The following is a 20,306-nucleotide window of genomic DNA, read 5'->3' on the forward strand; positions in this document are numbered from 1 at the left end:
CCCATGGTATGTGGTTCCCCTCCCACAGTTATGAGTACAGGCAGTTCATTTGCCTGGCATAATGAGGACAGGCTGGACAAAGTCTCATCCTTCTGAAAGTGGCCCAGGGACCTTGCGTCTCACTCCTCAGCCACACTCCTCACGGGGATTCAGCTATTGTATATGGTGTCGTGAACCCTTTAGTAATGCAAGGTGGCATTCCTCTGTCTTGGGTCCCTGGTGGCAGTTGCAGCTCTGGCATAGATCCTTAGTCGGTGATGGTTTCCTTCCACTGTAAAGGGCAGGGTGCTGGCCAGACATGGACCCTGCCTGAGTGAGCAGGTTGTAGGATGGTGGTGGGAAAAAGGGAGAGAAGGGGGCCAGGTGCAGTGGCTCACGCCTGTAATCCCAGCATTTTGGGAGGCTGAGGCAGGTGGATCACCTGAGGTCAGGAGTTTGAGACCAGCCTGACCAATATAGTGAAACCCCATCTGTACTAAAAATACAAAAATTAGCCGGGCATGATGGCGTGAGCCTGTTATCCCAGCTACTCAGGAGGCTGAGGCAGGAGAATCACTTGAACCTGAGAGGCAAAGGTTGCAGCGAGCTGAGATCATACCACTGCGACCCAGCCTGGGCGACAGAGTAAGACTCCATCTCTGAAAGAAAAAAAGGAGAGAAGAGAGAAACAGTAGTGTTCGTGCGTGCACTCTCTCTCACACCCTCTCCCCTCTCCCCACCCACCTGGGGCCAGGAGCACACAGCCTCAGAGCTCTGTCCAGGCCCATGTGCAGAAATTCTGAGGAACCTACGTTTCCACTGTTTTTCCCAGTTGCTTAAGAGAGTAAAAGGTGTTCCCTAGTTTCATTTCCTGGCAGCTGTGCTCAGTGGACTGTATCTGAACATTTCCTAGCAGTTTCTTTCCTCAAAGGAGAGAGAAGCCCTCCCCAGTGAATGTCCATAAACCTTTTTTTTTTTTTTGAGACAGACTCTTGCTCTGTTGCCCAGGTGGGAGTGCAATAGCTCTATCCATCTCGGCTCACTGCAACCCCTGCCTCCAAGGCTCAAGCAATTCTTGTGCCTCAGCCTCCCGAGTAGCTAAGATTACAGGCATGCACCACAATGCCCAGCTAATTTTTGTATTTTTAGTAGAGACAAGGTTTTGCCATGTTGGCCAGGCTGGTCTCGTCTCAAGCATTTTTCCCACCTCAGCCTCCCAAAGTGCTGGGATTACAGGCGTGATCTATCACGCCCATCCTGAATGTCCACAATCTTAAAATTTACATTTGTCTCCTTCCTTCCAGTCCACTTGACCCACCTTTGTTATTTTATGTTAAAGACATTGGGATGGTCATTATTTATACCCTCATCTTGTATGACTCTGGGCCAGGCACTTGCTGGAGATATCAAGAAAACCATTCCAAACAGCCTTATAGGTGCTAGAATGAGGGTAAGCACAGAATATTGTGGGATCCCCTAACCCAGCTAGGGGGTGGGAAGGGGTGGAGGCTGGGGAAGGGTGAGAGAAGCTTCCGGGTGGAGGTGATGGATGTCTCCTGAGCTGAGTCTTCAGGGACAGTGCCCTCTCCCACCAGAGGCTGGAGATCACACAACTTCCCAGGTATATGTGAGGCTGCCAGGACAGCCACATGGTTGCCGGGGAGCTGTTTCTTCCACCCGTTTTCCTCAGGGAGGTCCCCCAGGTCTTGATGACCTAGGCAGGCTTTGCTCAGAATCTAGTGTTGTGGATGGTACCCAGTGGCCGCCCTGACTGACACATCGTCTGTCACTGGCAGGGGGAAGCACCTGCCAGTTCTGAAGGCCCCATGGAGGAGTCTCTGGGGACCTAGTTCTGTGAGCCACCCCCCAAGTCGCCTGAGTCAAAACTTGCCACCCTTGGCTTGAGGAGTTGTATAGCATCTGAGTGGATCCAACTGTCCAAAGCAACCCTTCCCTGTTTACAAAGCAGGGAGCGCAATCTGGATTCAGGGACCGGAAATAGCGATGTCAGGGTGAGGTTAGTGGCACTTAACAAAACAGTGGGGCTGGTCCCACTGTGTGACTCATTTCCTCTGTGTACACTGACGCTTAGGGTGGCCCAGCCAGCTTCCTTGCCTCTGCCCTTCCATGTTGAGGCACAGAAAGCCAGGGAGGACTTGAAGTACTGGAGAAAAGAAACTGGAATCCACTCCCACAAGCCTACTCACCCCAGATGCTCCCCGCAACACCATCTCCCCCAGCCAGTGAGCAGCGTCAGATTCAAAAGAGAACAACGAAGGGAAGGGGCAGGACCTGGCTGCCTGGGGTCGCAGGGGCCTGCACAGAAGTGGGCGGCAGAGGCAGAGGTGGCCAATGAGGACCCTGAGGCCTGCTCGCCAGGCCTCCCTCATCTCAACCCAAAAGCAGGACTGACAAACCCTAAAGCAGGGCTGAGAAACCCTACGTGCTGGGACAGCTGGATACCCACATGCAAAATAATAACGCTCCTTCCTAACACCTTACACAAAACTAACCCGAAATGGATCAGAAACCTAAATGTAAGAGCTAAAACTATACAGCTCTTGGCAGAAAACACAGAAGTAAATCTTTGTGATACTTAGGCAATGATTTTTTAAGATACAACACCAGAAGCATAAACAACAACAAAAATAGATAAACTAGACTTCATCAAAACTAACAACTTATGTGCTCCAGAGGGCACACCATCCAGAAAATGAAATGACACCTCACAGAATGGGAGAAATTATTTGCAAATCATAAATCTGATAAGGGTCTCATATTCAGAATATATAAAGCACCTTACAACTTGTATTAGTTCCTAGGGCCGCCATAACAAAGTACTATACACAGGATGGTTTAAAACAACAGACATTGCTGGGCAGGTGGCTCATGCCTGTGACCTCAGCACTTTGAGAGGCAAAGGTGGGCGGATCACTTGAGTCCAGGAGTTCAAGACCAGCCTGGCCAACATAGTGAAACCCCATCTCTACTAAAAATATAACAAATTTGCTGGATGTGCTGGTGCTTGCCTGTAGTCTCAGCTACTCAGTGGGGCTAAAGCAGGAGGATTGCTTGAGCCTGGGCCATCAAGGCTGCAGTGAGCCCTGATTGTGCCACTGTACTCCAGCCTGGGCAAAGAGTGAGACCCTGCCTCAAAACAAAACAGGCCAGGCACGGTGGCTCATGCCTGTAATCCCAGCACTTTGGAAGGTGGATCACCTGAGGTCAGGAGTTCAAGACCAGCCTGGCCAACATGGCGAAACCTTGTCTCTACTAGAAATACAAAAATTAGCTGGACGTGGTGGCGGGCGCCTGTAATCCCAGCTACTCATGAGGGCGAGGCAGGAGAATTGCTTGAACCTGGGAGGCGGAGGTTGCAGTGAGCTGAGATTGCACCACTGCACTCCAGCCTGGGTGACAGAGTGAGGCTCTGTCTCAAAAACAAAAAAAACCTGATATTTATTCTCTGATAGTTCTGGAGGCTCCTTCTGGAGAGTCTAAGGAAGAATCTGTTCCCGCCTTTCTTCTGGGTGTTGGCGTTGCGGGCGCTCATTTGCATTCCTTGGTTTGTAGACATGTCACTCCGGTCTCCCCTCTGCTGTCACACACGCTCATCCTCTGTATCTCTGTCTCCACTTGGTGTTCTCCTCTCTTCATGTATCTTTTCTCCTCCTCTTATAAGGACATCAGTCATACGAGATGAACAGCCCATTCTACTACAACATGACCTCATCTTAACTAATTACTTCTGCAAAGACTCTATTTCCAAAAAAGGTCACATTCTGAGGTACTGGGGGGTAGGGTTTCAACATGTCCTTTTGTGGGGGGTCACAATTCAACCCACAACACAACAACAAAAAGACAGCCCCATTTTAAGACAATGGATTTGAGTAGATTTTAATGGATTTGAATATATTTCTCAAGGAGAGAAACTGGAACCCTCATACATTGCTGGTGGGAATATAAAATGGTGCAGCCACTTTGGAAAACAGCTTGGTAGTTCCTCAAGAAGGGAAACATAGAGTTACATATGACCCAGCAAGTCTACTCCTAAGTATATGCCCAAGACAATGAAACATGTCGACACAAAAACTTGTGTATAAGTGATCATAGCAGCACTATTCATAATAGACAAAAAGTAGAAACAACCCAAATGTCTATCAGCCGATGAGTGGATAAGCCAAATGAGTGGATCCAGACAATGGAATATTATTTGGCAATAAAAAGGAATGAACACTTATACATGCTTATATAACATGGATGCACCTTGAAAACCTTCCACTAAGAGAAAGAAGCCAGGCACAAAAGGTCACGTGTCGCAGGTTCCATCTATATGAGATGTCCAGAACAGGCAGATGTGTAGGGCCTGAAAGTAGATGAGTGGGTGCCTAGAGCTGAGAGTGGCCAGGGGAAATGGGGATGACGGCTAATGGGTATGGGGTTTCCTTTTTGGGTGAGGAAAATTTGCTAAACTTAGATGGTGGCGATGATTGCACAACTCTGTGACTAAGCCAAAATGATTGAATTGGACACTTTTTAATTTTTTTTTTTTAGAGATGGGGTCTCATTCTGTTGCCTAGGCTGCGACCAGGCTGCATGGCTCACTGCAGCCTTGACTTCCCCAGCTCAAGTGATTCTCCTGCTTCAGCCTCCTCAGTAGCTGAGACTACAAGTGTATGCCATCACACCCAGCTAGTTATTTTTTGTAGAGATAGGTTCTCACTATGTTGCCCAGGTTGGTCTCAAACTCCTGGGCTCAGGTGATCCTCTCACCTCGGCCTCCCAAAGTGCTGCGGTTACAGGTATGAGCCACCATGGCTGGCCGAATTACATACTTTAAGCGGGTTAATTTTATGATATATGAGCCATATCTAGACAAAGACTTAAAAAAAAAAAAACAAAAAAAAACTTCAGGCTGGGCATGGTGGCTCATGCCTGTAATCCCAGCACTTTGGGAGGCTGAGGCAGGTGGCTCACCTGAAGTCAGGAGTTCTAGATCAGCCTGGCCAACATGGTGAAACCCTGTCTCTACTAAAAATACAAAAATTAGCTGGGCATGGTGGTGGGCGCCTGTAATCCCAGCTACTCAGGAGGCTGAGGCAGGAGAATCGCTTGAACCCAGGAGCCAGAGGTTGCAGTGAGCCGAGGTTGCGCCATTGCACTCCAGCCTGGGCAACACAGCGAGACCCCGTCTCAAAATTAAAAAAACAAAAAAACTTTAAAACAAACAACTGCTGTCTTCTTTCCCAACAGAAAAACAAGAGCTGGATCTCAGAAGATGACTTTTACCGGCCTTCCCAGGAGCAACCCCTGGAGATTGCTTCAGACCACCCAATAGCTTCTTCCAGGGGGACTCCAGAGTCAAGGCCTGGTCTCCACAGGCATTTTTCCCAAGGACCAAGAAAAAGCTGCTCTCTAGGGGCATTAGACCAAGCGTGTGTACCTTCCCCAGGAAGAAGGCAAGCCCAGGCAGCCCCATCCCAGGGGCATAAGAGCTTCCGGGTGGTACACCGGAGACAGATGGGTAGGTTACTAGGAGGGTCCCGGGTGGGTCCCATCTGCAGGGACCAGGTCTTTCAGAAGGCAGCTCTGAAGTCCTGTTTTCCATTGCTAAAGAGGTAGTGTGTTCCCACAAGTATTATAAAACCTCATTCCAGAATGCCATCATAATCGTGCTCATTCAGGGAAGCATTTCAGGAAAAGTACTATATTGTCTCAAAACTGCCTACAGAGGACAAAAATGCTGTTTCACCAGTCAAATAGGAAAATATTTTCCCTGAAAACTATGCAATTTATGATTATAGAAAACTCTTGATTCCACCTATAGCTCAGAGCACATCCAGCTCCATGAAGACCCAGGTGTTTTAACTGGTCCTTCCAAAGCTGTTTACCCTCAGTAGTTGGTTTATGTAACAGCTCTGGGGGAGCTTAATCAAATCTGCTATTTGTTTTGTTTGTTTATTTGTTTTGAGATGGAGTCTCCCTTTGTCACCCAGGCTGGAGTGCAGTGGCGTGATCTCTGCTCACTGCAACCTCAGCCTCCTGGCTTCAAGCAATTCTCCTGTCTCAGCCTCCCAAGTAGCTGGAATTACAGGCACCTGCCACCATGCCCGGCTAATTTTTGCATTTTTGTGTTTTGTTTGAGGCAGAGTTTCGCTCTTGTTACCCAGGCTGGAGTGCAATGATGCGATCTCAGCTCACCACAACCTCCACTTCCCAGGTTCAAGCAATTCTTCTGCCTCAGCCACCCGAGTAGCTGAGATTACAGGCATGAGCCACCACGCCTGGCTCATTTTGTATTTTTAGTAGAGATGGGGTTTCTCCGTGTTGGTCAGGCTGGTCTTGAACTCCTGACCTCCGGTGATCTGCCTGCCTCGGCCTCCTAAAATGCTGGGATTACAGGCGTGAGCCCCTGCGCCCGGCCAATTTTTGCAATTTTAATAGAGATGGTGTTTCACTATGTTGGCCAGGCTGGAGGATCTGCTATTTGTTTAAGGTCCTCCAGTGCTTCCTTTTTTTTTTTTTCTTTGAGACGGAGTCTCACTCTGTCGCCCAGGCTGGAGTGCAGTAGCACGATCTCGGCTCACTACAACCTCCGCCTCCTGGGTTCAAGCTATTTTCCTGCCTCAGCCTCCCAAGTAGCTGGGACTACAGGCACCCACCACCACACCTGGCTAATTTTTGTGGAGATGAGAGGTGTTTCTAAAGATGGGAGAAATGACAGCGTGCATGTGTGCCAATGGGAGTCACCCAATAGAGAAGCAAGGAAACAGCAACAGAGGAGAGAGGGACTGCTCCTTGTCCTTGAGTAGGTTGTGGAAGGAGAGACCTCCTGCACAAATGGAGAGTTTGGCCTCATACAGAAAGAAGCACACTTGGTTCATCCCTGGCAACAGAAGGGAGGGCGTGGGTGTAGGGAACAGGGCGTGTGGAGGTGATCTTTTGGGTGCTTTTATTTTCTCAGTGAAATACAGGTCGCAAGAGCAGCAGTGGAGGTGTGAATGGAGATGTTCCTATCCAGCTTTCAGGGTCCCATGTGATAGTGCCCCATGGCTGGCCTGTGTTCTGGGGACAGTCACTGTCCACACACACTGCAGGGCATCAGGCAGCAGATGCTGCCTTGGGCAGGACAGAGACAGGCCCACCAACTAATGTGCTTTTTGCCTCTGCCTCCAGGACTGTCCAACCCGTTCCGGGGTCTCATGAAGCTAGGTACCGTGGAGCGGCGGGGGGCAATGGGCATCTGGAAGGAGCTCTTCTGTGAGCTCTCCCCGCTGGAGTTCCGCCTCTACCTGAGCAACGAGGAGCGCACCTGTGTGGAGAACTGCTCCCTGCTGCGCTGTGAGTCTGTGGGGCCGGCCCACAGTGACGGGCGCTTCGAGCTGGTCTTCTCTGGCAAGAAGCTGGCCCTGCGCGCCTCCTCCCAGGATGAAGCCGAGGACTGGCTGGACCGGGTGCGGGAGGCCCTGCAGAAGGTCCGGCCTCAGCAGGAGGATGAGTGGGTGAACGTGCAATACCCAGATCAGCCTGAGGACCCCCCCGAGGCGCCCCAGGGCTGCCCCTCTCCCTCAGACCTGCTGTCGGAGCCCGCGGCCCTCCAGGGCACGCAGTTTGACTGGTCGTCCGCCCAGGTTCCAGAGCCAGATGCCATTAAGGAGTCCCTGCTGTACTTGTACATGGACAGGACCTGGATGCCCTATATCTTTTCCCTGTCCTTGGAGGCTCTGAAATGTTTCCGCATCAGGAACAATGAGAAGATGCTGAGTGACAGCCATGGCGTGGAGACCATCCGGGACATCCTGCCAGACACGAGCCTTGGGGGCCCGTCCTTTTTCAAAATCATCACGGCCAAGGCCGTCCTGAAGCTGCAGGCCGGGAACGCGGAGGAGGCCGCCCTGTGGAGGGACCTGGTCCGCAAAGTCCTGGCATCCTACTTGGAGACGGCTGAGGAGGCAGTGACCCTGGGCGGGAGCCTGGATGAAAACTGTCAGGAGGTTCTGAAATTTGCCACCCGGGAAAACGGCTTCCTGCTGCAGTACCTGGTGGCCATCCCCATGGAGAAAGGCCTTGACTCCCAAGGCTGCTTCTGCGCAGGTGCCGACTTGCTCTGCTGCCACCCCCAGCCTGCCAGCCTCACTCCGCCTCCTGCGGATTCCTGATTTAGGCTCCCCACCCTTCTGCCTCCCTGCAAATGCCCCCATCCTTCCCCTAGGGATGAGGCCACAGATCAGGCTTGCCCTGCAGCTTCTGCTCCTCCCCAGCCCCCGCGGGGGCCAGTGCTCTGCTCATAGGTGGTTGGCCCTGCTCACCCATCCCTCTCCTGCCACCTCCCACTGATGGGCGGCAGGCTGGCTGCTCACTGCGCTGCTCAGGGAGTCCCAGCCCGCTTCATTTTCTTCTGACTTTACTATCCTGTTTTTCAGAGCAGGGGCATGGTATGCTTCCACGTATTTCTGCTGCTTTTATAAGTGTACACCCTTTTTTTTTTAATTACAAAAATGGGCTGGTGCTATTCAGTGCTGTCCAGTAGAACTTTCTGTGATGATGAAAATTTCCTGGATCTGTGTGTCCAGTGCCATAGCTGTGAGACACATGGTGCTACCGGGTGCTTAAAGTATGGCTAGTGTGGTTAAGCCATTGAATTTTCCATTTAAATTCATTTACATTTAAAGGGGGCACATGGGGCTCTTGGCTGCTGTGATGAACGCTGGATATATTGTTCTGCAACTTGGTTTTTTCCTACACTGTGGATGTTATTCCAAGTCAGTACATCTGCTATGTCTTCCTCATCATCAAATCTAATACTTCTGTGCTGGGTACTGGGCCAGCTGCTTTATTTGGATTATCTCATTTAAGTCTCACAACAACCCTGTAGAGATAGGTGCTACTATTATCATCTCTTTTGACAGGGGAGGATAGTGAAGCACAGAGCTGGTAAGTACCTGGTTGGTGTCTGCCACTAAGTTCAGACAGCTAGTAAGTGGCAGAGGCAGAATTTTCCTTTTTTGTTTGTTTGTTCGTTTTAGTAGAGATGGAGTCTCCCCATGTTGCTCAAGCTGGTCTTGAACTCCTAGGCTCAAGTGATCCTCCTGCTTCAGCCTCCCAAAGTGCTGGGATTACAGGTGTCAGCAACCATGCCTGGCCAGAGGCAGAATTGGGACCTTGACGGTCAGGCCCCAGAGCCTGTGCTCATAGGCAGGACCCTAGAGGGCATCCCTCTAGGGTATTATTCAGGGGTGCATGACATCCCCCTGCCCACATTCCATTGTTAGCTCCTCCCACTCCCCCCACCATCCAGGGGCAGATGATGTCCCATCACCATGGGACCCTCAGGTGACCTGTGAGGGGGTTGCCCTGCTGCAGAAGGCCAGAGCAAGAAGCTGAGCCTTGGTTTGGGAGCTGTCCTGCTGGCGCGGACTGGAGGGAAGCCTGCTTCAAGCTTCTGAAAGGAAGTGGTCTGCGGTTGGCCCCGGGAGGATGGGAGAAGCTAGGCAGAACAGAGCTTCCTGCAGAAAACACCTGCAAGCCTCACTTGGCCTCCCCCCTCCTGCCCCAGCACTCACACTTTGCTCTTCAGCCTGTGTGGCCAGGCTCTGAGGGGGCCGGGACTCCAGGGCTTGCGAGAAAGGGTTTCTCGCCTGCGGGTGTGAATGCTGCGGGGGTAACTCTCACCATAGCTGCCACCCACCAGTAGGTGGGACTGTGCCACCAGGGAGTTTGGGTTTCCTTTCTACCCAGCAGGCACGGCTCAGTGGCAGACACCAACCACTGGCATCTGGGTTGTATTTCATAATTTGCAGGGTACTTGCAGAACCTTGTCTCATTTAAGCTTTGTAATAACCCCACAAAATAGCTGGTAGTAACTGAATTTTACAGTCACTCAAATGGAACTTTGAGAAATTAGATGAAGATCAGGGTGAGGCAGCTGGTGAGCAGCACAGCCCGCCCTATGGTCTCAAGGCCCTGGGGACCCTTCTGCCTGCCCCTGGAGGAGTCGACACATGTTCAGAATTTGAGTCAGGGCCTCTGCTTTTTGCCCAGGGCACACCCCACTCCCATTCCCACTGGCCCCAGCTGTGGAGACGCCTCGAACAAGGGGGCCGAAGCCAGTCCTGCCCCACAGTCCCGAGGCATCCAACACTGTGCGGACTCCCCTGCCCCCTGCTGGCTGCCCATCCACTCCCTGTTGCCATCCCCGACCCCAGTCCCTGCCCCCCAGCTACTTCGCTGCTCGCCACAGCCCTTACTCTGCTGCTTCCATTCTGGGGCCCGAGTGGAGGGGTGGACCTAGAGGATGCTGGCATTGCCAAGCCAGCAGTGGGGACACTGGACACAGGCAGCAAGGAGTAATGGAGCAGAACGCAGGCTCTGGAAACAGTCAAACCCAGATCTGAATGCCAGCCACGCCACTTCATCACTATGTGACCAGACAGATTTCCTAACCTCTCTGAGCATCCATTTCTTCAGCTGTAAAATAATGATAGTTCTTACAGTGTGTTGTTGTAAAGATTAATTAGTAGGGGAGTTCTGAGTGGTGGAAATACGAGTGGTTATTCTTGTGTTTGTACCTACCTGTAAAAACAAAATTAGCAGATCCTTTCCACCACAGCAGCTCCCAAGTTACTAGGAGCTGACTCTGGCCACACCACTCACTCTCTACCCATCTCCCCAGGCTGCTCCCGGCAGATCGGCTTCTCCTTTGTACGACCCAAGCTCTGTGCCTTCTCTGGCCTCTATTACTGTGACATCTGCCACCAAGACGATGCCTCAGTGATTCCGGCCAGGATCATCCACAACTGGGACCTCACCAAGCGCCCGGTAAGTCTCAAGCCCAGCCTGTCAGAGCCACTCAGGGCTGCTGAGGGACAGAGGGGTGTTCACTCCTCTTTGCTGCTGCTGTTCATCTGTTTAGAGAAGTTTGGCTCCTCTAAACAAGGGAAACCGGGGTCACTGGTTCAGGCACTGATGTAGGGGAGCTAACCAAGAGAAAAGCTTGGTGCTTGTCCACAGCCCTGGGCAGAGCTCCGTCGGTGGCTGTCTTGGTCCCCAGGAGGGAGTCTGAGGATGGTTTCCTGCAGCAACAAACATAACTGCTTAAGGTACCAGCAGATAAATGTTAGATAAACAGATAGATAGATAGATAGATAGATAGATAGATAGATAGATAGATAGATAGAATAGATTAGATAGGTAGACGGATGCATGGCTAGGGTGGGCAGGTAGGTAGGTGGATGAGCAGGTGGCTACATGGATGGGTAGGTGAATGGTGGATGGGTTGATGGGCAGGTAGTTGGGTAGATTGGTGAATGGGTGGATAGGTAGGTGGATGAGTGGATGGGTTGGTGGGTAGGTGAATGGGTAGATGGGTAGACAGTGGGTATATGGCTGGGTGGATGGGTGAATACGTAGGTGGATAGGTAGATGGGCTGGCCAGCGAGCTGGCTATACCTTGGAGCAGTCATCCTTGCCTTTGCCAACCCTATGAGGCCCAGATGACTGCACCCCCCCGCCCCCCCGCAGGCTCTGCATGGGCATATTTATTTCATGTTTTGAAAAGTACTTTTTCTGTGGCTCCCCCCATTATTAAGATAATACATGGTTATTGTTTAACATTTTAAAATTACAGAAAAGCCCAAAGACCAATCAAAATTCTGTGCCGTAACCCAGAGGTCACCATTATTAACATTTTGGGGTATACCCTTTTCTGTGCATTTATTGACATATGCATCTATTTTTTATAAAGTTGGGATCAGACAGGACTCATACCGCTTTATAAGAAGCTTGGGGCCGGGCGCGGTGGCTCAAGCCTGTAATCCCAGCACTTAGGGAGGCCGAGACGGGCGGATCACGAGGTCAGGAGATCGAGACCATCCTGGCTAACACGGTGAAACCCCGTCTCTACTAAAAAAATACAAAAAACTAGCCGGGCGAGGTGGCGGGCGCCTGTAGTCCCAGCTACTCGGGAGGCTGAGGCAGGAGAATGGCGTGAACCCGGGAGGCGGAGCTTGCAGTGAGCTGAGATCCGGCCACTGTACTCCAGCCCGGGCTACAGAGCAAGACTCCGTCTCAAAAAAAAAAAAAAAAAAAAAGAAGCTTGGTTCACTTAATATTATACCTTGGGTATAATACTAATTTTTTATGTTCACCAAATGCTTTTGAATAAGATGTACCCTAAAGTCTTTCAGAATTTTCCTTTTCTCCAGCTGAACTTAGCCACTTTCCTAGCTATGTCACCATGAGCAAATTAGCTTCAGTTTCCTCATCTGTAAAAGGAGGATTAACAACAGTGTCTGTGGCGGGGCTGTTGGGAGGGCAGGTGTGGCAGTGTGTGCCTGTCAGTTAGAACAGTGTCCTTTCTCTCCCTGGGGCCTATCACACCTCCTGCCTATTCACCCACCCATCTACCTAATTCACTTGGTCAGTGTCTGCCTCAAGGGTTGCAAATTTGGTTTTCTTCCAAAGGCACAGATTTCTACTGAGATAGACACAAACACAAGGAAGAAGCTGTTTGCTTCTCTGGAGAGTCAGGGCCTGCCAGCTATGTAGTCCTGATGTGTGGCTGTGTCTTCATCATAGTGCAGGGAAGGTGACTCTCAGTCAGTTCTACCTCAGCCTCCACCTCCCTGGGATGGGGAAACCCCACAGAAGTTGGCTTCATTTTGATTTTTTTGTAGTTTGCCTTGTCCCCACCCCTGCTCTCAGTGTTAAATATCTAACCATATAGAGGAAATTAAACCTCAAAATCACCAAAAAATGCAAACAGCCCTTTGATCATAAAATGCATTCACTATTTACAGGACCCTGATACTTCCATTGAGCCATCTCCTTATTCACTGCCCTCATCCTTGTGCCACTTCCTTTTCTAACTAGAAAAGTACAGTCCTTCTCTAGGCATATCTGAGATCAGGAAATCTTCAGCTTGCTCTCCCTCTCAAAAATTGCTGGCCTAGGAAAGACAGGGAAATTCAAGATAGAAAGTGGCTGTCCCACGGGTTTGGGGCCTTATTGTTCACCGATGCTGTTCTGGCTGACCCACTTGTGCTGAGGCCTGGCTGGCACTGACAGGATGTCAGCCCAAGGGTGAGGCTTCTCTCTGTCTGTCTCCTCCATTCCCACAGGATAGGAACAGTCGCTGGGGAGCACAAAGCCCCTGCCCATCTGCAGTGCTTGGCAGTGTTCCGCACACATTCCTGTGTGTGATTTCATCAGAGCCTCACCCAAGGCCTGGGGCCAAATAATGGGAAGAACTGAGTAAGGGTTAGAGAACAGCAGCTTGACCCAAGTCACCAGGAGTTTGCTATTGGGCTCTCCCTAGGTTGGGGGGCTGGTACCTCAGGGCCCCAGGCTACGGGAAAATAAGAGGTTGTCCATTGCTGGGGGAGGTGAGAGATGCTGGCGGAGCTGGGAGACAAGACATCAGAGGTCCCCTCAGCCCCCAGATACAGGGGCAGGTCTCCTGAGGGCCAGTTTCATCCCCCAGCCCTCAAGGGGACAACAGGGCCACACCAGGCACTCACACAGCAACTGATAGCAGCTCACATTTACTGGGGATGTGCCACCTGCCAGGCCCCGTGCCAGGAGCTCTCCTGGAATACCTCTTAATCTGAATTCAAAATAATCCCATGAGAAAGAAGCCTCAGTCCTGGACTGACATCCTGCCGAGTGCCGGGCCTCAGCACTAAAGCAGCAGCAGCGAACGAAAAGGCCCCAAACCAGTGAGCCTTAGTTGCTCTCATTTTCCCCATTTTACAGAAGAGGAAACTGAGTCACAGAGCGGGATAAGTTTCACCAGGTCATATAGGTATAAAGTCGTGGAGGCAGGATTCAATTCTGTTCTGACTCCGAAGCCAGACTTTTTTTTGCCTACACAATTTATTAGAATTTGAAAACGTTGCTGGATACGACAGTCAAATAAATCAATTTCATTTCTATATATCAGCAAACAAATTACTATTTTAAAAGATAATCATTTATAATAGTATCAAAAACAAAGCCACCAGACATAAAATATGTAATGAAAGGACTAGTTAAGAGGTTAAAGATCTGAGCCGGGCCAAAGCCAGACTTCTAACCACTATGCACTTGTCGGCTGTGGAGAACAGCTCCTCCGTCCTTACAAGGCAGCGAGGCCACTGCAGGGAGGGGGCTTCTGGTTAGTACAGCAGCCTGGTGTTCAGAGATGACACCTCAGCTCAGACCTGACAGGTTCTGGGGGCAGGTTGTATAAGCCACGTTAGCTCCTCTAAGCCTCCATTTCCTCATCTAGAAAACGGGGACAGGGACACCCTCCCTAACGGGTTGTTCTGAGGATGAAGGGAGAATGTGGTCAAGTTCCTGGCCCAGTGTTTTGCAAATAGTAGGTGCTTGATTACTGGCATTGGTATTAGGATCAGGGCCAAGGGTAGAACCTTCAACACCCTGTCAGCCGGGAGAGACTGAGACGGATCACTCAGCTGCACACGGAGCCCCGGTGCTGCTGCTGGTGTGAGCCGAGGGAGCTCAGGGAAGCCTGTTGGTGAGCTGTGTCTGATCTGTAGCTTCCTGTGGCTGGAGCCTGACTCAGCCCGTCACCGGGTTCCTGAGTCAGGGCACAGAGGGGATTGCCTGTTTCCTTTAGTGGGGGGAAATAGGGGCCGGGAGGACAGGAAAGAGTGGGAAGGATCTGTGAGGCCCAGAGGGAGGGGGCGTTACCAGAGCAGTCCCTCCCTCATCTCAGCATGGTTGGGGAGGGGCAGCGACCCTTGCCATTAAAGGGAGAGCGGGTTTGGGAGTCAGATAAACTGGGTTCAGAGCTTGACTGTACCATTTACAAGCTGGGTGACCCTAGCCAAATCTCCTGATCTCCTTGAGCCTCCATTTCCCATCTGTAAAATGAAGATAGCCTCTCAGGTAAGTGAGCAGGTCATGTGGCACCTGGCCAGGCAGTGCTCACTGAACAGCCATTCCTTCCCATCCCCAATGCCTGGTGGCATCCCCAGATCTGCAGGCAGGCCCTGAAGTTTCTGACACAGATCCGGGCCCAGCCCCTCATCAACCTGCAGATGGTGAACGCGTCTCTGTACGAGCATGTGGAGCGGATGCACCTCATTGGCAGGAGCCGGGAGCAGCTGAAGCTCCTGGGGGATTACCTGGGCCTGTGCCGGAGCGGCGCCCTGAAGGAGCTCAGCAAGAGGTGAGCAACCTCTACGTGCATGCGTGTGTGTGCACATAAACACACATACATATATGTACATGTACACACAGACAAACGTGCACACACAAATGTACACACAAATGCATAGACATGCACACACATGCACATGTGCACAAATGTACACACATGCAGGCACTCGTGCACATGCACACACGCAGGGGCAGAGCCCAGGGCAAGGCGTCCACCTGGAGGAAACCTGGGCAGAGATCTTCCCACTGGGCCTGGGAAATAATCACATCTTTTGGGGGTGATTTTGGGGTTTTGTTCATGTAACCATTTGTTTACTCAAAAACATGGACTGAGAACATGCTAAGCACTGCACACCTGGCGAGGCATGTGGGCTCCAACACTGAGCAGGGCAGAGCCAGGGCCGACCCACCGGAAGCCTCCGGCCTGACAGGGAAGACTGGTGGGAAAGTCAGCAACTCCATCCGGGGGTGAGGGTGAGAGGCAGGATGTCCTGGAACCACAGAGGCTTGACATCCAGCCCAGATGAGAGGAGGACAAAGCAGAAAAGACTTCCTGGAGGAAGTGACTTCTAAGGTGAGACCTGAAAAATTAGGAAGAATTAGAAAGGAGAAGCAAAGGGGGAAAGAGCGTTCCAGACCGAAGGAATAGCACGCACAGGCCATGAACAAAGGCACCGTCGGTGGAAAGCCCAGGGAGAACTTTGGCTATGGTGAGGAGGGAAGTGGGGAGTGTGGCAAGAGGCAGGCGAGGGCCAGATGTTCCCACCTCTTCCCCATCCCAGCCAGTCATCTGGCCCATGCCAGCTTCCCTCCTGAAATTCTCCAAAGAAGACGTGATCGGGGCAGGGCCCTCAGGATGCCCTTCAGGAAGCTTCTCTCGCCAAGGGCCTGGGGCCTTTGGTGCTCAGGAATGGGATGTGATGCTGGGCTTCAACAGGGACTCAGGTCTCTCCATTCTTGTCATAAATGCTTCCTAGTCCTCAGGTCACAGCCCAGGCCACAGTCTTCCCAGGGCTGTGCTCTCCCGGCACCCTCAGGAGGGCAGACCTCATGTGGAGCAGGCTGCCAGTGCCTACTGCCCAGCATGGGCTTCGAGTCCGCCTCTTCTGAATTTCTGGAGGCAGGGACCAGCTCACAAGCCCCTCCAGGTTCCTCCGTCTGGCCTTCCCTCGCCACAGGGCCGACCTAGAGAGCGCCTCTCTGAAGACTGCCTCTTCCATCCTGGCTGCAGTGCTCCCAGAGCTGGGCCTCCTCAGGACCAGGGTGTGCCCCGAGCAGGTCCCCAGGGGCTCTCAAGGGGTGCTGCAGGGTGCTCTCCCCTAGGCAAAGAGGAGAATCTGGCCCCACAGCTGCCAGCTGAGCCTTGGTCTCCTCTGCAGGGCCTGAAAGAACAGAAAACCCTCCGGGGACCACCATGTGGGACCCTAGACCCTAGAAGGCTTCACCCCTGGAGGCTCTGCCCATCCCAAGCATCCACGGGTGACTGGGTCTCCACCTCTTGGCAAGCGCTGACTCTCCCTACCTCTGAGAGTCCAGAGAGACTGTCCTCCTGCCCATCTAACCAGGTGGTGAAATCTCTGGGGTTGGGTGGGGCCTCATCACCCTCCTTGGTCAAGGAGCCAGGTACCTGCACAGGCCTGCAGACCTGTGTAGACCAGGTGCCTGTGGGGTGGGTTGTGGGCCCCATTCACCCGTCCCCACCCTGCTGAGAGAGTTTGTTCATCGGCTTTACTGACCTGTCTCTGCGGGCACCAGGGGCAGCCCTGTCTCTCTCCCTAGCCCTCCTGCTCCGTCCCTGGGCAGCAGCGCTGTACTCCTGCTATGTGTCCAGCCTGCTTCCCGTGCCTGTGGAAGTCCCATGGAAACAGCGTGGGGCAGGGGAAACAGTATGGGAGCCCCTCAGCCACTGTGCGTCAGGAAAGTTGCTTCACTTCTCTGGGTCCAGCTTTCCCATCTATAAAATGGGCCAGTGATTCCTCCATTCCTGTGGCCTCCTGAACAGTGGTGAGGGCTGCGTGAGGGACCTAGAGTCTGGGCCACAGATGGCCCTGGGTTAGCATCATGTGTGCCCTGAGGGCACCTGATCCAGCCTTGGCAGGGGCCAAAGGAGCTTCCAGAGGAGATGGCATCTGAGCTGAGGGCACGCAGAGTTCTTTTCCTTTTTTCTTCTAAAATGTTTTTCTTCTTTACAAAGGTCAGTGTTTCAAGCAAGGGGCATTTATGAAAGGGAATAAAGCAGACCGTTCAGTCAGCCCTTCTCAGAGCCCACCACCACCTGCTTCTGCACCTCACTCCATCCACACACACGTGTTGCCACAACAGCAGTGGCATTGTGTGTCTGTTGAACTGGGGTTTAGAAAAATGAGGAAAGAGTAGAAAGGGCAGGGGAGAACCTGGCTTTCCTGGCTAAGGGACCGGTAGCAAGAGGCTGGCCAGAGCACAGCTCACTGATGCCCTTGAGGGGCTCTGGGCAGCTGGACTTCGGGTACAGGGGCCAGAACTCAAAGGGCCCTTGAGGCCTTTGGATTTGATCTGCTACTTGTGGGGAACCACTGAAGGGTTTTGAGCACGGGGCTGTCACTTCTGATCAACGGTTTAGAAAAGACCACTCTGAAAAGACCAGGTGCAGTGGCTCACGCCTGTAATCCCAGCACTTTGGGAGGCTGAGGCGGGTGGATCACCTGAGGTCAGGAGTTTGAGACCAGCCTGGCCAACATAGCGAAACCTCGTCTCTACTAAAAATACTAAATTAGCCGGGCGTGGTGGCAGGTGCCTGTAATCCCAGCTACTAGGGAGGGTGAGGCAGGAGAATCACTTGAACCCAGGAGGCAGAGGTTGCAGTGAGCCAAGATCATGCCACTGCACTCCAGGCTGGGAGACAGAGTGAGACTCCGTCTCCAAAACAAACACACAAAAAGACCATTCTGGCCCCAGCAGAGTGCAGTTGGTGAAGGGGACAGCCCTAGGTGGCAGCTAGTGTTAGTAATTAACTCCAGGGAGCTGGGCCTGGACCAAGTCAGCCAGAGGGAAGGTTGAGAGGAGAAGAGGGCTGAGGCATGGGCAGGTCTTGGATGTCAGGGAGTTAGGGAGGAGCTGTCCTGCACTAATGGCAGCTGCCTGGCCGGATTCTCTCCTGCAGACCTAGGACCTGACTCCCAAGAGCCAGAGAAGCCCCTGAGAGTGTCCTCTCCAGTCTTGGGAGGAAGCCATCACAGAAATGCCCCACACCCTGTCCACCCACCGGACCTCAGTGTCCCTCCCGACAGCAGGGAGGGGTGGGCAGAGGAGGAGTCGGGGCTCAGGAGACAGGTGGCACCCAGGCCCCCACCCATGTCCCCCCGATCTTCCAGCCCTTGCCTGGCCCTCTCCTTCCCCATCACTTCATCGGTTCCAGGAGCTAAGATTTGACCTCTCCCCTCATTTTCCTGTCTCCTAGAGAGCCCTCCAGATTCCTGTGGTCTCTTCCCCAGCCTCACGCCAGAGGACAAAGAGGGTTCTCCTCATTGTGTGGGTGAAGAAACTGAGGCCCCAAGTAGGCCTGGCTGTGCTCCGGTGCACGAGAATTTCTTTCCTGGAGGCCAGGAGGGGAAGTGGCCTCTCACCCCTGGGCCAGCACCCTCTCTCCTCTGGCCTTGACTGAGCACTGCGGAGAAGCCAGTTGCAAGTCCTTGCTGAGAGGGTGACGGGCCCAGGGCACAGGGGCTCCTAGAGCTTCCACGACTGTGGTCAGAGGACGGATGGCAAAGCTAATTCTCCATCCAGATCAGCCCACGCTCCTGCTAGCTCAGGGCTAACCTGTGTCCCCCCAGCCTGCTGTATCCCATGTTTTCTTGGTGACAAATGGCAGCTTCCCTTCCTAGAGTGCAGGAAGTTTACTGGGGACACCAGCTTGCTAAACTGAGGGGCCAGTTGGCATCTTGGCCTATATGGCTGCTTGGTGGGACTTACTGTCTCCACCCCGGTTTGGGCTCCCCTGGACCACAGCTGAGGCCACCAGCTGGGACAAGGCCAAGCCCCCATTCCAGATGCTCCACAGCTTGCACCCGGGAGGCCCAGACCCAGGGCTGGCACCATCCTGTCCCCAGATGTCTGGGGCATCCTGGGGCAGGTTCCCAAGCATCCTCTGACTTGGAGTAACCTCCCACCGCCAGTACCCATGCAGACACACACAGCCAGGCCAGGCAGGTTTTGTACCAGGGGACTTTCTGCAGGTGTTTCCTCTCTATCTCTCAGGATGGGGCCCCCTGGATCCCTCCCGTTGGTGTAGTGGAAACTAGAGCTGCATTGGCGGCTGAGCCCTTGTTCTCTGCTGCCCCGGCCACCTCTGAAATGGGATCTGCTGTACTTAGGACACGTCTCAGTTGCTCTCGTGTAGCACGGAAACCAGACACTTTAATGTCTGTCCCTCAGCCAAACCAGGGGCCAAACAGGAGGGCAGAGGCCATATCCTGTGCATTACTGTCCCCAGCACTGTCCCTGGTATGTAATGGTGGCAATAATGACAACAGCCTGCATCTCTAGGCATTTGCCAGGTAGACAGGGGTGCAGGCTCTGGAGCCAGGCCCCTATGTTCAAACTCCAGCTCTCCCGCCTACTAGCTGTGTGACCTCAGGCAAGTGATTTAACCTATTTCCTCTTCTCAGTTGGGATTGTGATAGTTCCAGCCTCAGAGGATTATTGTGAGAATCAAATGAATGAATGCGTATGAAGCTCTTAGCCCAGTTCCAGGTCCCAAGTGTCTGCACCCATCCTCCTCCTTATGATTAATTACGTGTTTACTGTGAGCTCGGCACCAAGTCAAATGCTTTAAATAAGTTACTTAATCCAGACAACTCCATTTCCCAGACAGGGGAACCCAAGGTTCAGAGAGGTTGAGTAACTTGCCCAAGATCCAACCAGCTAGTTACCTTGAAGACCAGGCCCCAAGCCCAGGCAGGCCGAATTACGCTCCTAGGCCCTGCCCCGCCCAGGCGGCAGGTGTCTGTCTGGTGAGCAGCGCCAGGGGAATGAAAACAAACAACATAGGTTGGCCCGGGTCTTGGAAACCTCTCTAAAGAATCACTTGTGTTTTGTTTGAAGGCTCAACCACAGGGATTATCTCTTGGAGTCTCCACATAGGTTCAGTGTTGCTGACCTCCAGCAGGTGAGAGTGTCATGCTTCCCCC

The 20,306-nt window shown here is 52.5% G+C and overlaps 1 protein-coding gene across 1 annotated transcript in view; it reads left to right on the forward strand.

Moving 5' to 3' along the window:
* PLEKHM1 (pleckstrin homology and RUN domain containing M1) overlaps nucleotides 1-20,306 on the forward strand; it is a 56,255-nt gene that overhangs the window by 32,024 nt on the left and 3,925 nt on the right. The window contains exons 6-10 of the mRNA XM_008012309.3: nucleotides 5,233-5,503; nucleotides 7,156-8,073; nucleotides 10,652-10,797; nucleotides 14,958-15,151; nucleotides 20,221-20,284. Of these exons, the coding sequence (XP_008010500.1) occupies nucleotides 5,233-5,503; nucleotides 7,156-8,073; nucleotides 10,652-10,797; nucleotides 14,958-15,151; nucleotides 20,221-20,284 (1,593 nt within the window). The remainder of the gene's footprint in view (nucleotides 1-5,232; nucleotides 5,504-7,155; nucleotides 8,074-10,651; nucleotides 10,798-14,957; nucleotides 15,152-20,220; nucleotides 20,285-20,306) is intronic.

Source organism: Chlorocebus sabaeus, chromosome 16 (genome assembly GCF_047675955.1).
Source record: "Chlorocebus sabaeus isolate Y175 chromosome 16, mChlSab1.0.hap1, whole genome shotgun sequence".
Taxonomy (NCBI): Eukaryota; Metazoa; Chordata; class Mammalia; order Primates; family Cercopithecidae; genus Chlorocebus; species Chlorocebus sabaeus.